Below are 21,750 nucleotides of genomic sequence, written 5' to 3'. Positions count from 1 at the left end.
GGACTTCAGGTGACCAGGTCTTGTGGAGCTCTGCTGCAGTGGAAAATGGGCTGGCTTTGGATTTTTGAGGCAACAAACGGTCCTCTCGAGCAGTAGTCTTGCAGGGTCTGCCAGACCTGGGCTTGTCAAAAACGTCTCCAGTCTCTTCAAATCTTTTATTTATCCTCTGTATGTGACGCTAAGACACATTGAAGGTTCCGCCACATCAGCAGTGGATCTGGTCTTCAGCCTTGTAATAATCAAAACTTTAGTCTCAGGATATGCATGTTTGCAAAGGTGTAGTTGCAGCTGATGTGAAGGTCTAATGTACTGGGGTTCTTTTTATACACACCTGAGACCTAATGGGCGAATAGGGGCGAAGACCCCTATTGTATCCGTTTGTTTTCTTATTATTCTTCCGGCTTCTTCTTCTTCTTCGGCCATTGCGGCCTATGGCAGCCTATAGAACCGTACATAGGAAAGTTATGAAATTTGGCACACTGATAGAGGACAGTCCAAATAATATCCACAGCAAATTTGGAGTCTCCATCTCAAACCCGCTAGTGCCACCAACAGTCCAAAATTGCACTTACGTTATTGCTTATAACTTCTGAACCGTAAGTCCTAAAAACGAATTTCCTCTTATTCCTTGGCTCGAGACGATTCGATTGGACCCTATGACGTCATTTTTCATCATGAAAATTTGCCCGCCATTTTGAATTATTCATAAAACCTACTTTTGCAAACTCGTCATAGAGATTTTGCCCGATTGTCAAGAAAATCGACATGGAACATCTAGAGACACTCACAGCAAAAAGTTATGGAATTCATGTCGATTCACCAATTTGTTTTCGTAAACCGCGTCAACAAATTTTACATATAGCACTAAAAAACAGGTTTTAGTCTGTATCTTAGCCAAACTTAAGCCTATTTACACGACACTTTGTACTTGTGATGGCAGTCAGGAACTGAGAGTGCATGCCCAGTTTTGTTGCAGCGCCACCTAGTGGTCAGATGAATGTTTTACACACTTATAACTTTGGCTGTGATCGACGTATTTTCATGGGACTTGGTTCCTTGGAGTCCTCAATAGTTGCCGAGTAGGGCTGAAACGGTTCGTCGACGTTGTTGACAAAAATCGATAATAGAAATAGTCGACAATGAATTTCATTGTCGAAGTTGTCGCCAGTCCAGACATGTTTTTTCCGACCGAGTGAGGCGTCTCTCTTCATTACAATCTCTGCCGAGAGTCGCACATGCGCATTAGCGTCTGCTGAGCGATAACACACAGAAATGGCGGCGCCCAACGCAGCAGCAGCGCGTAACAAAACCTCTAAAGTTTGGGAGCATTTTAGCCTGGATGCGGCAAAAAAAAGATTACCTGCATGGTTTGCAAAGCAGTCCTTTCGCATCATGGCAGCACCTCGGTGATGCACGAGCATTTGAAGAGAAAGCACGTCGGGTTAAATGAAATGGAGTTTGACTCGCCTCGGTAAGATTTAAATAACATGGAAGCCGATACGTTTTGTTTTGGATGTACATTGTACATTTTATAAGCGTATTTTCGCTTTTAAAAAAGGATTTAACGTTATGCCTGACAAAAGTATTTTAAATTAAATGCATGCAGTCTGAAGAAGAGAGCAACCATGGAGCCTTTTCTGCAAAAGAAGCAGACGTGCACCCCACAACAGGCGAATGTCCTCACTGAGTCAGTATTGCAGATGCTGATCTATGATATGAGGCCGCTCTCCATGGTCAATGGTGCTGGGTTTCAACAAATGATAGCCCAGTTCAATCCAGACTACATCCTGCCATCCAGAACTCATTTCACCCACTTGATGGAGCAGAAATACAGTACAACGTTTCTGAAGGTAATTGTTTAGAATGCACACACAGTCAAACATATTTCATACAACAACAAAAAAATCACAAATTTAATTTAAAAGCAATTTTTAAATTCTATCTATCTATCTATCTATCTATCTATCTATCTATCTATCTATCTATCTATCTATCTATCTATCTATCTATCTATCAAAATAGCTGAAATACATAACTTCGTTTTGGTAAAATCATAGTAGCTCCAATTATTAAAAATCTAAAACTTGTATGTTGAATAGTTTCTGCTGACATGTAGGTTTTTGCATGTTAAATATTTTCAAAAATTACATTTTGTGTTTAAAGGTAAAGCAGATCCTAAAAGAGGTAAACAGCTACATCACACTGACGTGTGATGTTTGGACCAGCCGTGCCACAGAGGCATATCTTGGAGTTTCGTGTCATTTCATCACCAAAGACTGGCAAATGAAGACTTTGAACCTTGCCACTCTACCCCTGGAGGAGAGGCATACTGCTGTGAACATCATGATATGGATGGAAGAGGTGATAGAGAAATTTGACATCTTGCCTAGCAAAATTAAAGCAATAGTACATGATAACGGGTCTAACATGGTGGCGGCAGCTCGACTCCTGGAAGAAAAACACGGTTGGTCTTCAGTCCGCTGTGCTGGCCACACCCTCCAACTTATCGTCAACAGTGCCCTCAAAGAGCCCAGCATCAACAAAGCTACTGGTGCTGCAAGAAACCTAGTTGAGCACTTTAGGAGAAGTGAGCTGGCAAATTCAAAACTGAAGAAGCAGCAGCAAATGAACACTACAGAGCACAAGCTGATCCAGGATGTCAGTACGCGATGGAATAGCACCTATTACATGGTAGCCAGACTCCTGGAGCAGCGCTGGCCAGTCACTGCAACTCTCTCGGACCCTGAGGTAACACCAAGAGGCAAGCACTACTTAGACCTGAAACCAGAGCAGTGGGTACAAATTGAAGAGCTGGTGCAAGGGCTAGGGCCTTTTGAATGTGCTACTGTTTTCCTCAGTGGGCAGGAATATGCTACTGCTTCATGTCTTCCACAGCTGGTCAAAAGGCTGCAACGGTCCATACAGTAAACCCAGTTTGAGACAAGCTCAGGAAAAGCCTTTCAAGCCATTGCAGGAAAAGGAATCAGTGAGAGATGGGAAAATCTTAACACTGTGACTGCAGAGAGAGACAACCCACTTGTTCTTGCAGCTGCCATCGACCCAAGATTGAGAAAGCTGAAGTTTATCTCACCTGAAGATGGCACAAGGGTGCAAAGTACAGTTGAAGTTCTTGCTATCAAAGAAGCAAAGGCCAAGACTGGACTACATGATGACACTGAGGAGCTACAGCAGAAGAAGAGGGGTCATATCTCAGGGTCAAAGTCAGCGCTGGATAACCTGATTCAGTCTGACACTGACAGTCTGAGTGAGGAAGAGGAGGAAACCCAGGAGGTCAAAAAAATCCAAATGGTGAGGAGGGAAGTTCATATGTTCTTCACAGAGCCCCCAATAGCCAAAAAAGAAGACCCTCTCAGCTGGTGGAGCGAAAATGAGGGGCGTTTTCCCACACTGTCAAACCTAGCAAGATCTCTTCTGTGCATTCCTGCAACATCCACCCCTGCAGAGCGAATTTTCTCAGCAGCAGGAAATATCTGCTCCCAGAAGAGAGCAAGTCTCACACAAGACCATGTGGATATGCTGACTTTCCTTAATATGAATAAACTGAACAACATAGCCTGAGCCTCATGTTGATTTTAAACTTGGTCTGTCCACCATGACAGGTTTTTGTTCAGGTAGTATCACACAGTCCATGTTTACAACTTAAATTCAGACTCTGAAAGCTTATTTTAAAACCTTTAGATTTCATAATGTTGAGACGAGTTGAAAAGTTATTTTGCAACAGATTGACCACTGAATGTATCTCACAAAATGGACTTAATATTTTGTTTACTGTTTTATTGCTGCTAATGTGCCTGCCCCTGGTTTACAGGAAGAAAATGTTTACTTTAATAAATGTTTTAATTTATTTTTTCTTATAAAACAAATGTGCCTGTCCTTTATAAAAATGATTGTTTCTTTATTTATGCATTTATGTCTATACTGACCGAGCACTGTGCCTAATTGGTTTAAGACAGGACATTTTTATTTACTTTTAGTATGAATCGGCCTATCAGCAGCAAAGTTCAATAAAATATGCATTTTTCATTGAAGTAACCCCTTCTTTCTTGTGTTTACTATAATTTTCCACAGAATTAAAGCAATCTCATTAAATTTTAGAAAAAGTTAATAATTATTCGATTAGTCGACTAATCGTTTCAATAGTCATTGACTAGTCGACTATTAAAATAGTCGTTAGTTGCAGCCCGTACAACGATACCAAACATGCCAGCATTTGCCTTACGGTTAGTCCTGCGCAACAAAATAGCACTTTTATTCACTTTTATCTCCGCAATGGTTATTCCAATCGACTCTAAACGACCATAGGAGAACATTACATTACCTTCTGAACAAAAAACTCTATTGGCGTTATGTTAAAATTTCCATCAGAAATTGCAAAAAAACCGAAAAATTACCTCCAAATTTTTTTTTTACACATAAATGGTTATAACTCCGCAATGAAATGACATTTTTTCCCAGATTTGATACGCTGATGTCTGAGCAGAATCTGAGGCAATACAAAAAAAAATGGAATGCCTGCACCACTAGTTGGCCTCATAATTGAACAAAACCTTTGACGTTGAGCTAGCACAATGGTCATACAACTGTTTTTTACTTAACTAAAGTGTATAGCCATGACACTAGTTAGATGTAACACAGTCATGACTTGAGGTTGCATGCACAAGTTTGTCACAGCGCCACCTAGTGTTTTTTTGTTATTTTCACTTAAAAATACTTAAACCTTATATCTAAAATCATGAGTCATCGTGGATTATGCTTTTCATGGCTTTGAGTATAATCCTTGGTGGATTGCAATACACTCTCTAGCAACCAATCAGAATACCCTAGCAACCATTTAGTAAGAGCTGTATCTCTGTATCAGAACATCGTAGAGACGTGCGGTTCGGCTCTTTTGACTTATTAACATTTTAACATTTTGTGACCCGAGTTTTGCCACTGCAAGCACCACAAACATTTCCTTCAGTTTTCTATTTGTCAATGTTCCGTGAGAAGAGAGGGAGACATTTCACTGAATGAAAGCACCTTTTTTGCTGATAACTTTGAACACGTGTGTCAGGTCGCTTATTTTTCATTATTTATTTTGTACAATTCAGCAAACTTACACAGGCCTTAAAGGTCCCAAATTGCTTGGACCCCGGTAATCGCTGCTTGCAGCTATATTTATTAGGGGTCAAGCCACGAAGTGGCGTAGACACCTATTGTTATTGTTAGTTTTCCTATTATTATTAGGGGTCAAGCCACGAAGTGGCGTAGACACCTATTGTTAATGTTAGTGTTCTTTTTATTATTCTTCACTGTTCTTCTGCCATTGAAGTCAATGGCAGCCCATAGACCCATACGTAGGAAAGTTATGTAATTTGGCACACATGTAGAGGACAGTCTTAGAAGTTACTATAGCAACATAGGTGTGTCCAACTCAAACCCTCAAAAAAATCCACTTGTGTGCATGCTCATAACTTCTGACCCGTGAGTCCCAGACACTAAATTCTTGTTTCCTCTGAATCCTTGGCTCATGATGATTCAAGTCCACTCCATCATGTCATTTCTGTTCTGCAAATCTTTCCGCCATTTTGAATTGTCCGTAAAACCTACTTTTTCGAACTCCTCCTAGAGCTTTTGTCCAATTGGCATGTCCTTTGGTATGTAGCATCTAGAGACACCCCAGACAAAAAGTTATCAAAAGCTTTTTGATAGACCAATGCGTTCTCGTATACAGTGACAACATATAAGGCGGCGAGCACGCCAAAATGGACGTGAGGCTGTATCTTCGCAAAACTTATGTGTATAGACACGAAACCTGGTATATGTCATTACAGTCATGACCTGAGGGTGCCTGCAACGTTTCGTCACAGCGCCACCTAGTGGTCACGAGATTCAAAAATGCCTATTTTCGCTTATAACTACTTCAAACATGAGTCTAAAATCATGAAGGTGGTCTTGTTAGATTCATTGAGGCATGCCGAGTCAAATGATAACAAACGGTTTTCGGTCGGCCATTTTGTGTGTCGGCCATTTTGAATTTTCTCATTAAGTTCAGTATTTCGCAAACAGAATGGCGTATCGCTACAAAATTTGGTATGGTTTATCAGTGACATGTTCTGAGCGCACCTATAAATCTTTAGGACGGCGCCACCTAGTGGTCAGGATATGTAAAGAAATTGTTTAAAATCTTTATAGCATTTGATTCAATTGCCACACTGACATAAGACTTCACTCTATTGATTGTACCAAATATGTCAGAGTCAAACCTACTTCCTGTCGGCCATTTTGAATTATATTGAACACCTACTTTTTCGAACTCCTCCTAGAACGCTTGTGTGATTGGCTTGATTTTTGGTACGCTTCATCTAGAGACACTCCAGACAAAAAGTTATCAAAAGATTTTCGATAGACCTATCCGTTGTCATGTAATGCATTAACCAATGCGAGGGCGAGCACGCAAAATGTATTTGAGTCTGTATCTTCGCAAAACTTTTGCGTATTGATATGAGACTTGGTATGTAAGGGTGCATTCATTGTTTCGTCACAGCGCCCCCTAGTGGTCACGAGATATGAAAATCGCCTATTTTTGCTTACAACTACTGCAAGCATGATGTAAAATTATGAGAGTGGTCTTGTTAGATTTCCTGAAGCATGCCGAGTCAAATGATACCAAATGGTCTTCAGTCAGCCATTTTGGGTGTCGGCCATTTAGATTTTTTCTTTAAGTTCAAGTATTTCATAAACGCAACTGCGTATTGTTATGAGACTTGGTATAGTTCATCAGCAACATGTTCTGAGAGCGCTTGTAAACTTTTTGGTGCCCCCTAGTGGTCAAAAAGATTTGAGGCTATATCTGTATATCTCTTCATCGTATTTACACCAAATTTGGTGGGTGTTATTACAGTAATGTTCCGAGTCACCATCTATTATTTTAGCCAGCGCCCACTAGTGGTCAAGACATTTGAGGCTATATCTCCGTATCGCTTTAATGTATTTACACCAAATTTGATGGGTGTCATCAGTGTCATGACCCGAGTCACCATCTATTGTTTCGGACAGCGCCCCCTAATGGAATAGTGATTTAAGGCTATATCTCTTTATCACTTCATCGTATTTACACTAAATTTGGTATGTGCCATCACAGTCTTGACCTGAGGCACCATCTATTGTTTCGGAACAGTGTCACCTAGTGGTCTCAAGATACAAAAAATTGCTATTTTTTCTAAAACTAATACAAACATAGATCTTAAATCATGACAGTCATCACGTATGAATTATTTTTAGCCATGTTCGGCTTGACCCCAGTATCGCTGCTTGCAGCTATATTTATTATGTTTCCTCTTCCGCCATTGAAGTCAAGGGCAGCCCATAGAACCGTACATAGGAAAGTTATGTTATTTGGCACACATGTAGAGGACAGTATTAGAAGTTACTATAGCAATATAGGTGTGTCTAACTCAAACCCTCTAGCACCACCAACAGTCCAAAAAAATAATAATTTGCTGCACAAAAGGCCGTCAAGTGGAGAATAGCGCTGACACATTTCACACCGTGAGCGGGCACGCGTGCCACACAGCCGAAATAAGAGAAAGACATGGTCAGTCACTGTCTGGAGAATAACTAGCCAGTTGATAAAATGTGTGTCCCTGAAAACTCTAAATGGACTTATGTTTTGGGTTTATTTAAGCCTGTTATTGTATTAGTCTATAGTTCTTGCAAATTTAAAGTAAATTAGCTGGTGATTTTGTTGTTTGAGCAACCTGCTAGCTAGGTTGCATAAGCATATATTATTTAAATACCAACGTACTGGGGTCTACGTTTTTATCCATTTTATTTTGATGAAGATGACACAATATAACATCGCGACTACATGAAAATAACTAACTGTTATAAAAATACAGATTTTTGAGCATTCGTGGAACTGAGGGCGTGAAAATAAACATGAAATACACGTGATTGTTGTCATGTGGTGAATCCGACCAATCATGAAACAGCCGTGTAGTCATTACAGCCCGTGCAGCTCCTCTTCGGGAAATGCGCTGGCTGACTCAAGGCTGATTTTGTATTGCTCTCGCGGTACTTAAAAACCATGTGACACAGTTACGTGCATGCAGCGCCAGCTTAAGTCGGACAAAATTACTAACCGAAATGCACTGCTTCAAGTCAGCCATCGATTGGTCTGCGCAGCGCCGCATGAAGTCGAACACACCTAATATAATTGTTGAGCACTCTTGCTCATGTTATTTATGTGCATTATTTACATGCTGCAGTAGTAACACTCCTTTAAGATAATATAATTAATAGTGGGAAATTATCAGTTTTTACAATATTGACGCTATCTATCATCGTTCGCCAGACGTTCTACAATATTTGCTTCAGTTTGTGTTTATTAACCCTTTAGTTTCACTTCATCACACAGCTATTCCCGGTATCTGTTAAAAAGCTATTAGAGGTATCTGCTAAAAACATTTAATTCATTAATAATCTAGTATGTGTTTATTTTCTGTCAAAGTTTCTTCAAAATGAAGTTTTATTTGAGTGTTTATAATACAAATATTTCCATTTTCATCATGAAGCGTATAGCCCGCACCTTTGATGGCCACGCCCCCCCGGCAACGCCCACCCACCCAACTCTACCACCGTAACTAACAAATTTTAATAAAGTTAATAAACCAAAATCAATTGATCCCGGACAAATCCAGCAACGCATATTCTGTGCATTTACCGTAATTTCTTTGTGTAGATGGTTTATGATTTTTACATTTCTGTAACAAACTACAGTTACAAATTTTTTGTATGCTGATTACGTAATCTCGTTACATGGAATCGGTTACTCCTAAACCCTGGTTGCAGCCTTAGTGAATGCAAAATGTTTTCCAACATTATGAATCTGCAGCTCCCTGGATGTTAGATCTTAAATTATGATTATAAAATTACAGATTAAAATAGACAAATCTATTTTATTTTCACAAGTGGAAAAACTTTTGGCAGGAATTTTTTGCATTATAAATACCTATGCACAATATCCGGCAATCCTGTATAGAATATCAGGCCCAGGAAGCAAGTAAACTTCTTTTAATCCTTTAAGTTTATTTCTTACAATCAACAGGTATAAACACAGGTACCTACCTGCACCAGGAATGATGGCTAATTTAGTCTCAACCAGTCCCATCTTAGCAGAGGTGGCTGTAAAATAGATCAAAGTGTTAGCCTGTATCATTTACACATACACACGCACAAACAGTGAGTAAGAATCCAACTACTGACATGGCCAAGACCAAAGAGCTGTCCAAAGAAACTAGAGACAAAATTGTACACCTCCACAAGGCTGGAAAGGGCTACGGGGAAATTGCCAAGCAGCTTGGTGAAATAAGGTCCATTGTTGGAGCAATCATTAGAAAATGGGAGAAGCTAAACATGACTGTCAATCTCCCTCGGACGGGGGCTCAATGCAAGATCTCACCCTGTGAGATCTCAATGGACATGCACCTACGATGACAATTTCAGACCCCTCCATGATTTCTAAGTGGGAGAACTTGCAAAATAGCAGGGTGTTCAAAAACTTATTTTCCTCACTGTATATACACACACAGTCACATTCATAAATATTGAAACAGAAGCACATTGTGTTATTTTAGTTACCGACATGTATTCCAGTTACAGTCTTATGTGAACGTTGGCTATTCAGTCATAAAGTCAGTCCCTCCAGAAAAACGTGATTATGTGATTGCATGATTCAATGCATAATCAGCCAAAGTCGGGGGGACCGCATTTTTTCAAATACGCCGCACTTTCGGTGCATAAATTGCAGATTTCCGTGCGCAAAATAAGCGGGGCTTGCATGATTTCATAATCCCCGCACTTTCGTAGCAAAAAGTCACATATATCTTAGCAGAAAGCTGAAAAATGTTTCATTTACTTTGCACAAGCGCAGCCATCTCCCCTGTTGCCATGGGAACGTTATAAAGTGACGTGATTATGTACAGTGAACTAGAGGTCTTCACGGGTCCACTTAGATCCGAAAACCCGAGGTCCGACCCGAGACCCGATCGGGTTCGGGTCTAAAAGTTTCACATGTGCCTCGGACACGGGTCGGGTACAATAATAGCGGCATCGGGTCTCGGGTAAGTTAAAAATGAATGTGTTTTTTCTGAACGGCCCCGAGAAGACCCGAACTCTCTCGCCTGTGCGTCAATGTCCTTTTCAAACCTCTCATCTGTTTGCCAAGAGCGCTTGCGACATTGTGTGGTTGTCGGAAGGTTCATTTTCGTTGAGACAAACATGTCAGTCAATTATAAATGTACATTTTAGCGGTTACGTTGGTGTCGTCGTCAGATAACAAAGTAAAACAAATGGAGCAGCTCGCCAAATTGGTTGCAAGGCCACCGGAGTTTCTTTCTGTCTGACTGCTGCGCGTGGGTCTGCAGAATGCACACACGTCAGTGCCGTTTACATTCGGTTCCAGTCGGGTTAAAAAAAATTTCACTGGTTCGGGTCGGACTCGGGTCTAATTTTCTCGGGTTTGTCTCGGGTCGGGTCTTTCTTTAAAAATTTTTTATTTATGCACGTCGGGTTCGGGTATGAAGTGATTCGGGTCATTTTGGGTCGGGTACATTTCTTTGGACCCGAGAAGACCTCTACAGTGAACATCAATGAATAGCTGCAAAAGCTGCAAACAGTTTTTCCAAGTTCCCGAAGTTTTTGCAAGTTCCCGCAATTTCATCCCATAAAATATCATAAATATCCAGCATATTCCATCGCATTTTTTAAGAAAATGTGCCGCAAGATCAAGGATTTTTGCCCGCAACAATCACAAAAAAACTCTGGAAGAACTGTAAATTGCACTATCAGCTTTACATAGAGAGTATTTCACATTCAGATTGTCTGAAGAGTTTAGGAATTACAGACATTTAAAATGTAACTGCACCTTTTAAAGAGGCCAACAGTAATAGAGCAGTTGAGGTATGGGCTATTTGTTAAATTATTTGAAGCCTGTTTAAGGTGTGGAGTTTATATTTAGTGTGGCATTTGCAATTGGAAGCTGTGACTATAATCCCAAATAATGTGGTTAAGGGACATCTCCATGCAAGTGTTACAGACCATATTCAGGTTTCAAAAACACAACAAATCCATCAGAGAGATAGCAGGAACCTTAAGACAATTTGGTACAACAATTTGGTACAGTACATTCTGAATTAAAACACACTGGTGAGCTAAGCAACATACAAATCCTGTACATCTATATAGGATAAGAGTGGTGGATGATCACATTATCCTCTCTAACAAAGAACAGAGGAGGCTCCACCAGTGAAGGGCCGCAGATCCAGATAGTAAGTCTTACGAGCTTTTGATGATCAAATTATTAAATATTTTAGCATCTTTTTAACCTAATTCAGCCAAGAGACAGTACCACTGAAAAACAATATGTTTTTATCCAGTACCAAATAAGGGGTGCCCAACTGACTTTAAATGACCACAAACCAGAGGCTATAAAGAGAACAGTCATATCTCACTACTGATCAGCTCATCCCTGGATGATTGTTTGGACAATCATTTAGAGTAAACATGGCATGGAAAGTTTCAGGCAGAGCCAATGCTAGAATCAAATTCATATTTAGTTGTACTATTTTTTTAGATAGAGTTTAAGGGTGCTTGCTGTAGGCCTAGTTAATTGTTATTTTGAGTATGCTTGTAGTTCAAGGATAATTGATTTGTCCAGTATGTGGATGGCAAAGCTATAAAAAGGCCCAAAATAAAGATGTGAGATTGATTTAGGATTACAATGTTTTATTCATGTGGAAAATAGTCACTTTCTTCAGCTTGGATGGTTGCCCACTTAAGTTAAAGATTGTACATAGAACAATAAATGTTAATAAATGGAACCTTATTGTAAAGCATTACTAGTTGAATTTCACTAAATTAAAATCTGCAAGCAATAAAATCAAGAATGTATCTGTTGTTATGAATTAAATATTGAATGTGGTACTTCAACCAGTTATATTTAAAACAGTTAAAATGCATAAAGGCATTATTTCACATTTTAAATCCATGACAACCCAATGCCAGCAGCGTTTGCATTCCAGCATATAGCTACATTCATGGCAAGAACCGTTAATCCATAGACAAGTTGATCCACACAAGTGGACTGATACACACATTGGGGAAGGGGCAATTTGATATCTCCAATTCACCTAACCTGCATTTGGACTATGGGAGGAAACCAGAGTAAAAGGATATTTCATGATATGCAATATATTTATGGAAAGAAAATAGACTCAAAATTATTAACAAATACATGCACAGTTATCTGTGAACTGGATGCATGTTACAAATGTATTTTCCTATCCACGAACAAATGTCTTAAGATTTGAATATGTGAAATTCAGAATTTGAATGAACGTGTATCGATTTGTACAAATGTACAAATACAAATGTTTTATTTTGTATTCAAATATCATAATTTGCGCGTGCAAAAAGGGAGATGTGCATTTGTGGATCAGGTGACACGCGTGCATTAATCCCGTTCTGTTCATTTGTATATTGAGACTTTCATTTCGCCGTTTAAAGCATTTTATGAGCCAAATACAAACAACTATCAATGAATGAACTAAACAGATGTCTTTAATTTTGTTTCCACGAATTTTAATATTTATGTGAATGTGCATCGATTTGTACAAACAGAGACATATTTGGGAATTCAGTTGGCATATTTCGTATCATTATTTCACAATTTGTGCACGCAAAAAAGAGGATGTGCATTTGTGGATCAGGCGACACGCGTGTATTCATCCTGTTCTGTTTTGAGACTTAGGTTGCGTGGTTTGCATTGAAAGATCCACGAGCACAGCTGTGCTAAGAAAAGAGTTACCACTAGGTGGCAGTCTAACGGAGTTTCACACATGGCGGTGAATTATGTTTTCTGTGTTTCCCTTTAGTTTGGTGTTTTTATAGCATTACGTTTATTATCTATATATAGTAAATGTTTTAATGGCTTGGCTACTGAGATGTGTAAGTGTGCATGTATGTAATGTATCTATATTGTCCTTTAATGTTTTTTTTACAGTATAATTCACTTCATTTTAAAAAGTAATACTTTCATGTATTATACAATACCATTTATGAAATATTTCATATTTTTCCTATTTTCTATTATTTCATTTTACCTTATATATATATAGCCTACGTGTTTGTTCTACAATTATTGTGTTACATACATACAAACTAATATGCCCCAGCCTGTTTATATATAAATAAAACTTCACATCATGGGTGTGTGTTATATTTATGTATTTATTAAGAATGTCCACATAATAATTATTAAAACAACCAGTAGAGAGGTTATAAAAAACACAATGTCGCAAGCGCTCTTGGCCAACAGATGAGAGGTTTGAAAAGGACATTGACGCACACAGGCGAGAGAGTTCGGTTCTTCTCGGGTCCGTTCAGAAAAAACACATTCATTTTTTAATTACCCGAGACCCGATGCCGCAATTATTGTACCCGACCCGTGTCCGAGGCACATGTGAAACTTTTAGACCCGAACCCGATCTCGGGTCGGACCTCGGGTTTTCGGATCTAAGTGGACCTGTGAAGACCTCTACTTCTTATCGATCCGAGTCCAGGCGCGCTTTCATCATTAAGATGCGATTGTTTTGAAAAAGCAGGAAGTAAAGCGCTCTCTTAACACTGGAACCCACCGTAATGTTAAGTCTGTGTTTTTTATTCGGAGTCGTTTGGTGCGCGATTACAGACAGCCCTCTCACATGTCATCATATTGCTTAGTTGATCTGTCACGTGTGCAGCTCGGACATTCACGTAACCCCGCTGCGCGCATTAAAAGGTTTTTACAGAGGCAGATGAAGGTGAGTGGTCGCGCAACTGACGTCTTCACCTTTTGAATCGCGCTCAGGCGCGATTGCGCTCACACCACAGCCTTCCGCGCCTGAGCCCAAGTGAACCGCGCTCCGGCCCACCTCTGCAACCCGGCAGCGGCGCGATTAACCAATCCGCGCCCGGGCAAGGAACAGAGCGATCACACTAGTCAAACAAACCAGGCTTTGGGGGTCAAACGGCCCGAGTGCGGTTTGGTTTGGATAGTGTGAGTGCGCCTTTAATTATGATCAATAATTTGTATTTGAACCAGTAATTTGATCTAAAAACTTAAATAAATTATAATCTGATCTAGGAGGAGTCTAAATTTAATTAAGCTCCTAGATCAGATTATACGTTATTTAAGGTTATGTGAATAATAGCCTATATTTAAGCACTTATAGAATATAAACAAAGTACTTATACACACTTTGAAGTGCTGAACTGCTGATCGATTCATAAGTTATGAACGAAAACATGATTTATAAACGTACATAATTAGTGTGATATAAATTGTGAAAAGTATGTTGCCTGTTGTGGAAAGCGTTCCTCAGGCTTCGTCTTTGGGTCGTCAGAGGGATTACTCGCCCGGATATTAACATTTACTAAATTTCCCATCGGCCCGTACCTGAGACTGATTGCGCGTGTCACCTGTTCTTCATTTGGTGGACTTTATTCATTTCATTTAGATCTTAATTTAGATCTCACCAAACCTGTTCGGTGCGAAGTCTTGCTTTGCCTTGGTGAACGTTGCGGAGCGTTTCTTTGCCTATCTTTACCTGGATTTATATCCCGACTGTTTATTGGATTATTGTATGTATAATCTAATAAAAATGTAATGTACTGTCACCCAGATCAGGAAAGGCAGTAATACTTAAGGATCCTGATCTGAGTGACAGTATTACACACACGGTAACGTTTTTTTTTTTTTTTTGATTAAGCTCCTAAATCAAATTACTGATTAAAGTTAAAGTGACTAGTTTTGTAGCGGTGAAGGACTTCCCTTGCGGTGATTTTGCGTGGTGCTGTATGCGATTTTACGGCCTTTATTTACTAAAAATATAATTTAATCCAGAACAACGAGGTGCACTAAGGTAGAAGCAGGGTGCTATGTCTTAACCCTTATGAGAAGAAACATCATCAACACAAGCTATACTACAGCTACATTTAAACAAAAATACATAAATAAATTAAAGAACATGGTTTAGGCTTGTTAAGTGCAAATTTTCAGAGCGTCGATAAATATAGAACACTGCGCTGTAACTGTACAAAACGAATGGAATACACAAGGCACTGCATATTAATTTAGGCCATTATCAATAATATATTAGTATTCTCATGAAATGCGTACTAATAACACGCAGTGTGATTATCGTGCAATACATAGGCCACATAAAATTACAATTTTGAGTGAATATGATACGCAAGTCCTTCCTGTTCCCTTATGGCTCATCTATTCGTGTTTTATTTAATAATTGGTTCCTCATTTGTTTTTTACCATTGTCTCTTGGGTTTGGGGTTAGAGTAAGTTTTTGTAAAATAAAATGATATCCAAACCCAAACCCAATCGGCAATGGTTTAAAAAACAAACAAAAAAACCAATGAATAAAACGACACCAAAAGATGCGCCATTTAAGTAAACAGGAAGGACTGGCGTATGCAAGCAAAATTGGAATTTGGCGTAGGCTACCCAGTAAACAATTACGGTCTTTCAACGTTGAAATATGATTGAAAATAAGTCGGTCCGCCTTGGACTGGGTTACGACGTGATTTCAACTAAGTAGTTTTGGCTGGACTGTTTGACTACGTGTTTTCAACAGACCATGTTTTCAACTCATAATCTACCAGTAAACAATTACGGTCTTTCAACGTTGAAATATGGTTGAAAATAAGTCGGTCCGCCTTGGACTGGTTTACGACGTGATTTCAACTAAGTAGTTTTGGCTGGACTGTTTGACTACGTGTTTTCAACTCATAATCTACCAGTAAACAATTACGGTCTTTCAACGTTGAAATATGGTTGAAAATAAGTCGGTCCGCCTTGGACTGGTTTACGACGTGATTTAAAATAGGTAGTTTTGGCTGGACTGTATCACTACGTGTTTTCAACTGACCATGTTTTCAACTCATAATCTAAGACAGATAGATAATCTGTTATACATGCTAAAACAACGGAGAAAACAAATTACCAAACCATGTTTATTATTATTGTAGATCATTCTTGTTAATGATTGCGCTTGCGTACTCTATGGACACTGAGAGACACCGTACTAGTGGAAGTGCGCATGAGTCCTGTTGGCGCCGTTTTATATTCCCCTGCCGGGTTGAAGTGTTTAGTGTCGGTTTGTTGCCTGTGGCTGTGTAAGCTTTAAATTGAATATACAATACAGATGTTTATGTAATAAATACGGCTGGTTTGGATTGATCATGGACTCTTCACTCATTTCTACAATTATCTTAAGTAAATGTAAAGAGTTTTACATATTACGTCAAAGTTATAAAAAATATGAAACTGCGATTGAGGTGCAATGAGGATTCATGCTATAATTACCCCACCCCACCAGGTGGCGGTAATGCACCATTAAAGGTAGTTGCCAACCCCCATAAAACTGAAAGAAGAAGAAGCGAAGAGGCGTGTGAATGTGGCGCGAATCTTCCACCCATCATCACAGAGAGAAGCCCAACCAACCGCCAGATTACAGAAAACTCTGGACTGCTCATAGCAGGGATCTTCAAAGCTGTCCTGGAGGACCACTAGTACTGCACATTTTGAATGTTTCCCTTTTGTGACACACCTCATTCAGTTACCTTACACACCCAGTTCAAGTCTTGCAGTCTCTACTAATGAGCTGAAAATTTAAACCAGGTGTGTCTAATGAGGGAGACATGCAAATTGTGCAGTACTAGTGCACTAGTTTATTGCACTCTGTGTTGGTTACTGGACCGACCTGTTTATTGCAGACTGTGAAATCTGTTGGTTGCTTATGGGGTCAGATTTGTTTCGTATTTCTGAATAAATATACTATGATCCACAAATAAATATAGAGAGTTTCATAAATATTTTTTAAATCCACAAATGCACAATAAGCGAACCATAAATATATGTTAGACATTTCATAAAAAGGAAGGAAATTCACAAATAAATAAAATGGGATTTGCAAATGAAAAAATATTTATAAATATATATTTTTATTTTATTTATATGTGAATGGCTTCCTGCGCATTTGTGGATCGCTTTCTGTGCATTTGTGAATTGCTGCACTCATTTGTGGATCGCGTTCTGTGCATTTGTGGATTTGAAACATTTCTAACGTCAAGACGTGCACAAGAATCCACAAATAGGTGGACTCCGCCCACCGTCTACTCCAGCCAATCAGACAACAACCACACTGTGCTGACCAATCGTGGCACGATCTCCCTTCAACCAATCACAGAGTCTTTTCTAGAAACATTAGCCGTTTCTCAATATGCGTTCTTGTCTGTACTTGTGTTCTCGCGAAGTTTCCCAGAAAGCATTTCGCGTCAGGAGTTCGTTCTTCCGAGTCTGAACTTGCAAGTTCGAACTACGAAGGACACAAGTCCGAGTTTGGCGTACTTGGTATTGAGAAACGGCTATTGTGCAAAAGACCCAGACGGAGGAGGACTTTTATTATGACAGCGAGTATCGCTCACTCAAAGCAATGGCGGAAGAGCGCTAGTTTTGTACAAGTGTGAGGCATGAATCGTGTTGTTGTGGAGACAATAGCACCAGATTGTTACGCGGGTGTTCATGTGCGTCATTAGAGTGAGTACAGTTAGATTTGCATGTTTTTTTTTTGTTAAAATTTCCGTTATTAATAGCGCTAACATGTTATTAGCTAAACTGTGAATCTACTACGCTGTAACGCTATATAAATCACTTTCTTTTGCTGTTCATCAATGTGTTTATCCTGTAATAATGTCAGTTATATTACATAAGTTGTGTAAACACTGCTAATGGTGTAAAATGTGTCATTTGAGACACGTCTGTTTATGTTATTTTGATGATGTATGAGGGGAGAAGCTGTAGCTAATTTGTCAATGTTATGTATGTTTATTAGCATTAGTGTTACTTTGGGAATTCTGTTGTAATCTGTTGCAGGAAACCACATCTACACCTGCCTATGATCTGGCTAAGCTCTCAAATATAGCCAGGCACTCATGCATCTCCATTCACATGCCATGCAACCAAGCTCATAAATACAGCTCTGGCCTATCTCTCGTAAAGGAGCATACCCTCATCCTGTGCAGAGCTTCATTAAAGGACTACTACCAATATTCACCATTACCTTCAACAACGACTGCTCTGCTATCCAAGTTGTGCCTCTCATTCAGAGTTCTGTGCGGTGTGTGCTACCTCGTAAATACTGAATGCTGGATCTCTCCTATCTAATGTATGTTCTCTTGTGTGCCTAATAAACAGCTCAAGTTGGTTCAACGCTCTCTATTGTGTTCTGACAGACACCCTGGTACACTGCTATATTCATTCGTAACTAGCCCCCTACACTTCAGAGTAGTCTTCGCTACCATTATAGTTATGTAGTGACATTTGCTTACAGATAGTTTGTATCTAACGTGGTACATTTTATTATGACATGACAAAACAAATGTGTTTTACCTCGTCTCCTACTAAAGAACTGATCATTTAATTACACATTATACATTATGGTATCTTTTAAATGAACAAGAAATTCCTGTGGTGTCTACATCTTAATGTCAAGAAGGTTTAATATGTCAAAGCTGTTAGATAGTCTTACAGTGTTGTTTTTATTTTCCCTTCATGCTCTGAACAAGCTTATGCTCTTACTGTCATTAACAGTAAAATTCATAGAAGTAAGATGGATTTTTACACAAGTATGCAATCAAACAACTGGTATGTTATTTGTTTTTTATTGTGTGTGTTTTTTAGGAGTGGGGGTGCATTCAGCTGATTTAGATGTTTGCCTAAAAGGGATATGACAGACGCTACATATCATTTCATGTGATTTTTATATGTTTTACGACTTGCATCTTTACTTGACCAGGTGATGATCAACAAAATGCCCTCTGGAAGGTCCTGAGTGGGGAATTCTCTGAAGTAAAGGATGAATTTGTGTTCATATTTCAAGTTCAAGAGGATATTGAATTTTTTTGTCATACTGTGTTAATGAACAAGGCCTGAAGGTCAATGCCATGTTTCTCAATCAGCAATTGCAGTAGACAGGAGTGAATGAATGAAATGTGTAATGAACTCATTTATTTATGAATCAATAATTTGAAGGAACAAATAAATAAGCTAATCCTTTGTGTAAGCTTAGATGCAGACATTTGTTAGAGTGTGCTGAAATAAGTAGTACAGATTTATATAGAACACAATATCGTATCTTAAGTAAATTAAATATTAAATGTAAACAAACACACACACACACACACACACACACACACACACACACACACACACACACACACACACACACACACACACACACACACACACACACACACACACACACACACACATCTGTAATTTCTAAATGGGGTGTAAATTTAATTTTAAGTTAAGCCAAGCCAGATTTATTTATATAGTGTTTTTTTTACAAAGTTGCATTGCTTCAAAACAGCTTTACAAGAAAGAAGAAAAACCAGGGAAATTACTAAATTAATAGTAAATATAATGGGTTATATAGTATTATTCCAAACTATAGATTATAATCTAATAAAACAGTATTTTGTTCTTCAACTATTGATAATTTAGTCAAATAATATAAATAATCAGGAACAGACCAAACTATACAAGCCTTTCCAATTTCCACCTCACATTAAAATGGAACCTTAAAAGGATTAAAATTACCTGAGAACAGGAGTTTGATATTACATAAGGGATTAGCAAAATTGAAACCAAGACGTCTTTAAGATTGTAGCCGGATTATTTCAAGAAAGGCTATATGCTATATTAACAGAATTTACAAAATGCTAAACTTAGTTACTGTCAGCCAGGAAACAAACCAACACGGCAACAGAAGGAACCAAAAAGCCACGTGTGGAGTAAACTACTGCTAAAAACCGGTTTTAATCAATTTAATTTGACAAATATTAACCTTGACATACCTTACCACAAAGTGTATTAAGAGAATCCCTAGTAAAGAATTATTGACAACTGTCAACAGTGCCCGTTCCTCAATCGGAAGGCTGCAGCCTCCGGAGGTCGCATATGCAGGCTGCATAAGTCATCACGTCTGGTTAATTTAAGTTAACTGAGCATTACATCCGCAAATCATAAGCATTTTACAACAATTAACGACTAACTGAGAATAATAGTCAACTTTATAATAGTTAATTTTCTAAAATAAGACAGTCTTGATGATGTATGCAGCCTACAAAAGATTGCCTGATGAAATTCAACTGTGTTCCCGACCTAACAGTAAAACAAAATGTGATTGGTTGGAGGGAAATCTTGCCACGATTGGTCAGCACAGTGTGCTTGTTGTCTGATTGGCTGGAGTAGACGGTGGGCGGAGTCCACCTATTGTAGTACCGGCTATGCGTTATTACTTTGGAGCGGTTATTATTTGAAAAGAACGAACCTGCAAATGTCTCAACTGAAAAATCAGAATCAAGCATTACAGAGAGCCGTGTAATAAATACATTTAATATATATAGATATACGTAATGCTATAAAAACACCAGACTAAAGGGAAACACAGAAACATAATTCAACGCCATGTGTGAAACTCCGTTAGACTGCCAACTAGTGGTAACTGTTTTCTTAGCACAGCTGTGCTCGTGGATCTTTCAATGCAAACCACGCAACTTAAGTCTCAAAACTCGTATGAACAGAACAGGATGAATGCACGCGCGTCGCCTGATCCACAAATGCACATCCTTTTTTTGCGTGCACAAATTGTGAAATAATGACACGAAATATGCCAACTGAATTCACAAATATGTCTCTGTTTGTACAAATCGATGCACATTCACGTAAATATTAAAATAAATAAAAAATGGAAACAAAATCAAAGACATCTGTTTAGTTCATTCATTGATAGTTGTTTGTATTTGGCTCATAAAATGCTTTAAACGGCGAAATGAAAGTCTCAATATACAAATGAACAGAACGGGATTAATGCACGCGTGTCATCTGATCCACAAATGCACATCTCCCTTTTTGCATGCGCAAATTATGATATTTGAATACAAAATAAAACATTTGTATTTGTACATTTGTACAAATCGATACACGTTCATTCAAATTCTGAATTTCACATATTCAAATCTTAAGACATTTGTTCGTGGATAGTAAAATACATTTGTAACATGCATCCAGTTCACAGATAACTGTGCATGTATGTGTTAATAATTTTGAGTTATTTTCTTTCCATATTATATTATGTAAATCTAAATTTTATAAAGAACAAAAGGTTCTTTTCACCTATTTAAGTGATCTAATATTTGTTATTGAATGGCAAGATTCGGTTACTGTGCAATTATGCCAATTACAGGCTCTAAAATAGACACTGCTGACATGAAGGTATCTTGTGTAAAAACATATGGTGTGAAAATAAATTCTGAGCAAATGTGTGAAAGCATCATGTGCAATTTCCTAGTGTGAAAAGAAAATGCATGAAAGAAGACATCTGCTAACTGACTGCCTAATAAGGATTTGAGGACCTCAGATGCAAGAGCTGCTAAATGCCACTCACATCAAATTAGTTAATGATATTAACCGAATACTCTCGGCACGTATTATATGTTCATCAAATACTTTTGCTTTAAATTCGTGTAATCCCAGCGTCAAAATAGTTTGTAGACAGAATCCAATAAGAGTCTGATATAAAAATGTTAATTGACATGTAAACATTTCAGATGCACCTAGAGAATTTAGCA

General features: G+C 38.6%; 1 protein-coding gene across 1 annotated transcript in view; it reads right to left on the bottom strand.

The window, feature by feature from the left end:
- Window positions 1–21,750, bottom strand: part of auh (AU RNA binding protein/enoyl-CoA hydratase) — a 47,822-nt gene that overhangs the window by 9,441 nt on the left and 16,631 nt on the right. Inside the window, exon 6 of the mRNA XM_065240641.2 lies at window positions 9,130–9,186. Within this exon, the coding sequence (XP_065096713.1) occupies window positions 9,130–9,186 (57 nt within the window). The remainder of the gene's footprint in view (window positions 1–9,129; window positions 9,187–21,750) is intronic.

The sequence above is a fragment of the Paramisgurnus dabryanus genome, chromosome 10 (assembly GCF_030506205.2).
Source record: "Paramisgurnus dabryanus chromosome 10, PD_genome_1.1, whole genome shotgun sequence".
Taxonomy (NCBI): Eukaryota; Metazoa; Chordata; class Actinopteri; order Cypriniformes; family Cobitidae; genus Paramisgurnus; species Paramisgurnus dabryanus.
This window is presented reverse-complemented; position numbering and strand designations above follow the sequence as displayed.